This window comes from Nanorana parkeri, unplaced genomic scaffold (assembly GCF_000935625.1).
Source record: "Nanorana parkeri isolate BGI_ZX_2015 unplaced genomic scaffold, ASM93562v1 scaffold1171, whole genome shotgun sequence".
NCBI classification, from domain to species: Eukaryota; Metazoa; Chordata; class Amphibia; order Anura; family Dicroglossidae; genus Nanorana; species Nanorana parkeri.
Genome location: NW_017307439.1, coordinates 370,516 through 379,248, shown reverse-complemented (window position 1 = coordinate 379,248; position 8,733 = coordinate 370,516). Strand labels below are relative to the sequence as shown.

At 45.6% G+C, this 8,733-nt stretch overlaps 1 protein-coding gene across 1 annotated transcript in view; it reads left to right on the top strand.

Annotated features, from left to right (window-relative positions):
* TOMM70 (translocase of outer mitochondrial membrane 70) overlaps nt 1–8,733 on the top strand; it is a 36,185-nt gene that overhangs the window by 18,525 nt on the left and 8,927 nt on the right. Inside the window, 4 exon segments of the mRNA XM_018568323.1 lie at nt 62–188; nt 1,858–1,967; nt 5,127–5,275; nt 6,423–6,630. Of these exon segments, the coding sequence (XP_018423825.1) occupies nt 62–188; nt 1,858–1,967; nt 5,127–5,275; nt 6,423–6,630 (594 nt within the window).

Here is an 8,733-nt window from a genome sequence, read left to right as displayed (position 1 = left end):
ATGGAGGTGTTTTTGTTCCCCCCTTTTTTGAATGGCTTTTTTTTTTTTTTTTTTTTTTCAGCAAACATGGAAAGAAGTGGTACAAGACTGTACAAAAGCTGTGGAACTGAATCCTAAGTATGTGAAGGCGCTCTTCCGGCGGGCCAAAGCACAGGAAAAACTTGACAACAAGAAGGAATGTCTTGAAGGTACACACTGATTTGTGTTGGCTAGTGTCTGTCAGTCATTCCTGCTCTGATAGATATGAGTGGTGTGACTACCTGAGCTTTGATTGAGACCCTGTAGTAATTACCTCCCTTGCAAACAAAAGAGCATCTGCTACACTTGGGATTGCACATTATCTCTCAGAGATTTTAAAAGGTGTGGGAAATGACTGGGGAAAGGATAGAGGTTTTGTTTTTAACACAAACTGGAAGTAGTATCAGATAGTATCAGATTGAAGGGAGTCATTAGGTTTTAGAATTGTAAGTGTCCCCAGCAGGGCAATTTCTTCTCCACATGCTGTTCTGTTGACATCCAGGGTTGTGATTTCCTTTTGTCCCAGTTCTAGAGTGGATTTCTCTTTGGAAGATCCGCTAGAGAACGAATGATGATTTCACCAGCCTTTAGGCTGGGTTAACACCTAGGCGTATCGAATATGCGCGTTTGTACCGCGATCCGTGGTAAAAATACCGCGCGACAAACGCGTGTTTCCGAGGGCTACCTGGCTGTATCCCAATGGGTACGCGCCGCAAATACGCCCCAAAGAAGCTCCTGTACTTTGGCCGTAGGGCGTTTTGCAGCGCGTTCCTACGCGCTGTAAAACGCCCAGGTGGGAACCATGCCCATAGGCAATCATTGGTTTTCACATGTTGAGCGTTTTACAGAGCGTTGGAACGCGCTGTAAAACGCCCAGGTTGGAACCAGGCCTTAGTGGAAGAGCCAAAGAAATAAGGAGATTGTCCTCAAGAGGTAGAGCGGGAAGTTAGGAACACAGCGGTTTCCTGGGTGTCACCAGGACAGGAAGCAAGGCTGTATATGTCCAACGCATACACTGATGAAGAAACACCTGACAGAAGTTGTAACCCTTCATTACTCTATCACTTTAAAAAACAAAAAACTTTAAGATGAAATACAATTCTAGTTCAGAATTTGGTATAGGCTAGTAATTTATTATTCGGTGTTTGAGCACACACTATGCAAGACTTAGTATATGGTGTGCAGATATGCTGTTGCTTGCTGAATGTTCTAAAAATGGCAATTGTGAATATAAGTTTTTTTAAGCAAACCAGGGCTTTGGCACTTGGAGATTGGCCAAGCAGTGCGACGGGTAGAATGTCCTCAGCCTTGTATGAGCTATGGGCAACTCTGGGCTTATGCAGAGCATGAGTATGTTCTGCGGGGGAGGGGTGCATAAAATCTAACCTGTTGCTTTGCCCTACAGTGATTTGCTTTCCAAGCCAAAAATGTACTTAGTGGCTATTGGCAGCTGCTTTTTGCTAGAAACTGCTGTAATTGTTCTAAAAGAAATAACATTTATAAAGCAGTGATGTGCTTTACAAATGCACTTAGCACTCCACTGGCTTAAGGCTTTCAAAGCCAGTGGAGGGCTTTTAGAATCCATGAAGAAACAAAAAGCTGGAAGAAGAGGCCAGTCATGTGACCTGTCAGTTATTTGACCAGCTCTTCTCCAGTCATGGACTTCTGTCTGCTGCATTAAGGAGTATGATGTTAGAGGTTTTAGAGAATTGGGTTGCAAGTGTTTAATATCTGAGGATTTCTGTTCTCACTTATGTTCCGTACTGGTCTTCTGTTTAATATTCAGATCTCACAGAACTTTTATCTGCTTGTAAACTCAGTGTTTTTATTTTGATGTAGATGTTACCGCAGTTTGCATCTTGGAGGGCTTCCAGAACCAGGCCAGCATGCTGCTTGCAGATAAAGTACTTAAGCTGCTTGGAAAAGAGAAAGCCAAAGACAAATACAAGGTAATGATGAGGAACCGTGTGCACCTTAGGCTGGTTTCTTCAAAATGGTCCTTCTGTATATTATATAAATTTACCCCATTCCTACTCTTGGTTCTCATGTAATTTGTCAAGACAGGTCTGCACCTGATTCAACATTACTGCTTAAAGGGACTATGCATTGACTTAGGCCTTGTTCACACCAGATGCAGTGCGTTTTGGCCCGATTCTGGCCAGAACAAACTGCATCGCATTGCGGCCAGCTCACTTTTTTGTGGGGCAGGAGGGAGCGTGGCGGGCAATTGAAGTGAATGGCACCGTAGCCATGCCCTTGGGCCGCACGGGATCTTAAGGTACATTATGCCTGCGGTCCGGTCAGATCCAAATGCTGCAAGCACTATTTTGATCGGACCTGACCACAGGCATAATGTGCCTTGCGATCCCGTGCGGCCGATCGCATTGCGGCTGGAGGGCATGACTATGGTGCCATTCACTACAATGGACCGCCATGCCCCCTCCTGCCCCACAAAAAAGTGAGCTGGCCGCAATGCGATGTAGTGCGTTCTGGCCAGAATTGTGCCGGAACGCAGTGCATCTAGTGTGAACGAGTACTGAAAGTGTAAAGGCATTGGTTTTGGATAGTGTGTGTAAGGCTCAGATCCCTGTCTGGTTTTAATTTCTGTCTGCCCCCACTGTGGAGATTCACCCCTCTATTTGTTACCATTGTCACTGACACAGTGATGGGAAACAAAAAAAATGTGGATATGTCACCAGATCAAGAAGCGAAGAAAAATCCTGTTCCAAAGACAACTTTCAATGATGGGAATTTCGTCCACTTTAAAATGATTTGTTCTCATATCCTGTTGCGCCTCCGGTACAGGAAGTGAAAGGGGCATCTCCCCAGCAGGGCACAGGCAAATGATGACCTGATAGGTATTGTAACCTTTCCCTACGGTATCTGAAATAAAACAAAAAAAGGACGGCTTTACACTTTAACTTCAGCACATTTTTTTAAACGTTGTCCAACAATTAAAATGTCTGTACACGCATAAAGCATTGCAGTCCTTGGTAGTAGGAGTTGTTGTCTTGTGCAGTCAAATTTTAGGCCGCAAGTTGGTGTTTTCAATACCGAGAGCTCATTCAGTTTACGTATAGTGATATCATTTGGAAACTTTGTTCACTGAATAGTAGGCTGTAAGCACCTTGGACCTGTAGACGGCTCTCCTGAAAGGTCTGTGTTTCAGCTCTTTTTTTCTATCTAGTATTTGACTTAAGGAGGCCATACCCCATGCGAATTTCTGTCACTTCTTGATGAACCGGGCTGAAACTTGCACAATGGGTGCCACTGACAGCACCCTTTTGGCTGGCATTCCTCAGTCAGCTGATGGAAGGAGGCGGTCGTAAAACCTTTGCACAAACAGAGTCGGCAGCCAATAAGCTGCAGGCTCTTTTCAGGTATTCAGAATACAGTGAAGACAGCGGGAGATTCCTTGATCAACATTGTAAGCGTTGATGGAGGAATCTGTTCTATGTTTTTCATTCAGCCCACTGGTTGAACAAAAAAAACAGTGTATGGCCAGCTTAATTTAGCAGTCCATATGATCAGATCCCTCCCCCCTCCCCCCTGACCAGCAGGGGAACCGTGAAGCTGAGCTCTACTTTCCAGCATAAATTGTAGATTTGATTCATGTGATCAGCAGAAGCAGTGCTTTTTGCATGCTGTACCATGACCTTTAGTCAGGTGACAAAATGGTAAAGCCGTGTCTTCTTGTCACTATATTAGTAATCTGAAATGTGCTGTCAACAGTGTAAGAGTCTTTTACCCAAAGTCTTTTACCCTAAAAAATAAAACGTTATGGATGTCCCCAGTGCTACAGTAAGTGTAGGGACTGTCTGTCTTGCCTGTAGCAGGAAAGAACACCAGTTTACACATGAACCACATTATCACTTCAAGCTGGACTCTAGCTTTAAAAATAAATGTCTTTGAAATGCAGCTAGCTTTTACTCTTCTGTACACCTCTGTGCTGGAATGAATGAACTGCTGTGTGCATGTGCAGGAGTTACTTTATCCCCTGCTGGTCAGTCAAGGCAGCGAAGACACAGCACCCAGAAAAAGATGTTGGCGAGGGAGCAAGGGGAGGTGAGTTATGGCCAATCAAATGTCCTGATTGAACATGCTGATAGGAGAGTGCATAGGGATGACCTCATTAGTCTCTTCCTGCTGCTATAATATCCATGCTGATAGGAGAGTGCATAGGAATGACCTCATCAGTCTCTTACTGCTGCTATAATGTCCATGCTAATAGGAGAGTGCATAGGGATGACCTCATCAGTCTGTTCCTGCTGCTATAATATCCATGCTGATAGGAGAGTGCATAGGGATGACCTCATCAGTCTCTTACTGCTGCTATAATGTCCATGCTGATAGGAGAGTGCATAGGGATGACCTCATTAGTCTGTTACTGCTGCTATAATATTCAGTCTAAGACGAGGAGCAGGGATGTGACTGAGCTGTGTTGTTTAACTGCAGCAGAGAAATGTCGGAAAGGTCTTTGCTGTCTGCTAGGGTTGTGTAAATCTCAGGACTGACTAGACAGCAATATAAACCTTTGACAAGTGAGGCAGCTCTTATATATGTATTTCATTTGTGTTTGAAGCCCTTTGCCTAGAGTTCAGCTTGAAACCTAAACACTGGGGAGAAGAAGAACTTGCAGTGGGAGGTTTGAATTCTGGTTTATGCCTAGGGTACCAGTCCAAAGGACTTTTACTTGCAGTACCTAGGCCCTCACCCATGCAGACAGGCTCCCTCCACGTTCTGCGCCCTCCCTCCCTCCCATTGGCGTCTTGCCTAAGGCGCTCAGTCGGTCGCAGGTACCCTTGACGCCATAAAGTACAATGCAGGATTAATAACCCAGCATTCTACGGGAGAAGACCAAGGGACTGTCCACAACCTGGAGTGTCAGCGAACAGCGGCTGCTTAGGGGTGTGAGGGATTAGGTAAGTAATAATCCTTTTTCTTGGTACCGTAGCCATAAACCAGCATTTAACCCTTTGGGTGCGGGGAAAGACCCACTGCAAAGGGTTTTTACTTGTTTTGTTTTTTTAAGTGTTCAACTTTAAGTGTTCTGCCTCTTGTATGCAAGATTGACAATGATAATAAACAAACCATATCTTCTCTTCTAGAACAGGGAGCCACTAATGCCTTCACCTCAGTTCATCAAATCCTACTTCAGCTCTTTCACAGATGACATTATCTCCCAACCACTACACAAAGGAGAGAAGTCAGATGAAGACAAGGATAAGGAGGGGGAGCAGGCTGTGGTAAAGGAGAAGTGAGTTTGATGATGTTGATTCTTGTTCTTTGGATGAGCCAGCACACTCTCTGCCCTGTCTGCAGGGAGAGTGCGGATCCTTTTGGGCACTGCATTCTTCTCACGTATAAGAATAACAGAGTAGAATGTTTTCTTTGGTTTTGGGTAGAATGGGGGGAGTTTAGAATATCTGTCGGGTTATTACTGCTGATAAAAGGGTGGAGCTGAGCAGATCAGGCTGGTATTGCACGCATCTAACGTCAGATGCAGTCAGTCCATGTTCTGGGTGCAGGCTATTGCGTGCTTCCCACTTGTCCAAACCATTCCCCAAAGGATCAGCTGCACAAAACCAGAATAGATGCAATCCAAAATGTATTGAAATAATCCAAACCAGTTCCAAAAAGTAAATCCAAAAGAATGATTAACAGCATTAAGCCCAGGTGGTGAGAGGCGTTGGCTTGGTGTTGGAAATGTTCATGGTGATGTAATCGTTCTTTTGGATTTACTTTTTGGAACCGGTTTGGATTATTTCAATACATTTTGGATTGCATCTATTCTGGTTTTGGGTGGCTGGTCCTTTTGGAGATTGGTTTGGACAAGTGGTATTGCATGCGATCACACGTTTAGATCTGTATGATTAATACATGTACTGTTAGTGCAATTGTGAAGAAAAAAATTGTATAGAGTCTCTGTAATACACTGCGTAACTGTATGTGTTACCAAAATCTAAACATATTCAGCACAGTTCTTCAATAGTTTTGTGTCTGCAAATACTTCAAGTACCAAACAATCACCCAATGATCCTCCCAGAAATGCTGTGCACTCCTAACTTCCAGCAGTGAGCTGACAACACTGTGGTCATCCCTGCTTAATTCTACTCTGCTGAACTACAGAACACCTCCCCCCTCCTTTCCATAACTTCTCCTTGTTTACAGTCTCAGCACTTGCCTCCCTCCCATACTAGCTGTCTGCTGTTTCTCACCCTCTTGTGTTATTTAATTGTAGCAGAGGCAGTGTTATAAGCCCGCTATAGGAATCTGTGAACTCCGGGCAAGATTTTCGGTACATTTGAGTACTTGCAGTATTATTACCAAGACAAAACATGGGGAATGTGCATGCATAGGAGAGCTGTATTGTCGTTGTGAAGTTACGCCATTTTTGCTTTCAGATCCGGTTATATAAAAGCCAAACAATACATGGAAGAAGAGAATTATGACAAGATCGTCAGTGAGTGCACAAAGGAAGTGGAGACTAAAGGAAAGTACACGGCAGAAGCTTTACTACTGAGGGCCACATTCTACCTGCTGATCGGAAACTCTGCAGCTGCTAAACCTGACCTGGATCAGGTTATTAGCATGGAGGAAGCCAATGTGAAGGTACGCAGTGACGGAAGCTGGACTGTTGTGCAACTTTCCCAAGAATGCACGTTTCATTTTATTATTATTATAAGCGAAATATGCTGTACACCCTTGGTTCTCAACTGGTGGGTCATGACCCAAAAGTGGGTCACGACCCCGTGTTCAGTGGGTCGCCGCATGCCTTCAACTTTTCTAGTTGAGAGGCTCTTCAGCCTCCCCCTAGCGCAGCACTGTAAGTTCTCACACCGAGCAGCCAGTCAAAATATGCTGCCTAGCTCCAAATGTCGACTTGAGGTAGGGTGGGCTTGGGATATAGCCGCTAGGGAGTTCCATCCATATGTGCATTGCTTACAGCTTCCTCGCATGTCCTGTAGAGGTGACTGGACTGGCGTCCCATTCTGGCTCCCGGCACCCCTACAGGCGCGTATGGGAGCTGTACAAACAATGCACATTGCTGGATGAAGCTCCATCACAGCACAGCCGCGCACACTGGACCCCAGGTTAAAAATATACTCCAGTTCTCGTAAGGTAGGGAGACTGGGTGGATCTTTAAAAAAAAAAAATGTGTGTGTGTGAGATTGTGGTTGTGTGTCAGTGTTTTTGAGGGCCCGTTCACACTAGTATAGTGCGTTAATCGCACAATCCCATGTAAATAATGTACTGTACCACGCAATCACAACTACTGTGCGTTCTGGTGTGGGAGGTGCGTTGCATTGCCGTTCACTTGAATGGCACCCCAAACGCACCTCCCACTCACAGTTAAATCACCGGAACGCGGGGTACCGCAATGCCGTGCATTCCATTGAAGTGCGACTTGGGTCGCGACTTAATGACTGAGGACAAATGTGGGTCCTGGGGTTACACAGGTTGAGAACCACTGCTGTACACAGTGTGAGTGGTTTTCTGAATGAGGAGCTGTCCTATCTGATGAGGATTGTGTATAGCAGATGCTTTCTTTTCCTGAAGATGTCAGGATTTCATTGCTTTTTGTTAAAGCCCAGCTGCAGCCAATACTGTTTTGTTTTTTTTTAGTTTTGAAGCGTAGATGAATTGAAACCTCTGTCGAGTATATACTGTTTCTGTCCACGTTTAAAATCAAAATTTCCTCTGTTTTCACTGATCACGTAGTAACCCTCTACCTCCCCTTCTCTCCTTTTCTCACTTTCTTTCTGTCGTCTATTTGTCTTGTTGTGAGTCTATTCTATGTTGTCTATGTTTGGTGGCTTTAGGTGATGCAATGAATTTGACCTGTGAATGGGTTCATGCCTCTTCGTATGGTCCCATGTTTCTATTTCAATGTTGAGGGCCCAGCTCAGTTGTGATGGTCTCCTTCGGGGTGGACCTTTTTGTCAGTGACTCCCCCTGCGGGGGCGGGTAGTTAGGCGGGGGTGAGGCTCGATCTAGGGCCCATAATCCATTATACATACAGATGGCTTTAAGTATTGATGTCCATAATCTTAAATATTGCTCACCTACCCCCCCCCCTCCAATCCACCCCATTTTGTTATGCTTTAACCTCTTGCCGTCCGCCCGTAGTAAAAAAACGGACGGACGGCACTGCTGCATTTGCGGGTTGCCGTCTCCAGACGGCAATTATTTTCTGCTCGCGCGCGCCCCCTAGCGGGCACACACGGGCAGAGAAGACCCGACCATTAAACACACCCGTTACCAGGTGTTTGACATATAGGCGATCGATCAGCGGGTCCATAGCCCGCCGATCGCCTATATGTGCTCGTTCGCGGCACACACACACACACACACCCCACGCGGTCGCCGGTTTTCCCCCTTACCTTGAATCCCGGGATCCGCTGCCCCATCTTGAATCCCGGGACCGGCTCGGAGGGCGTCAGGGGGAGGAGGACGGGAGATCAGCTCCTTGCTGATCTCCGTCCGGGCTGTGAATGCAGAAGTGATGTGTATTACATCACTTCCGCATTCACCTGTCAGTCATCTGGCTGCTATAGCCAGAGAGAAGAAGCTGATAAAGCAGATCTCTGCTTCATCAGCTTCTTTTGGGGTCCACAGGTGATATTAGGGGTCCTAGAGACCCCTAATGTCTCCATAAAGAGGACCTGTCAGTGTGCCTTTGCTATTATTATATAGGGGGATTGTTATCCTCCC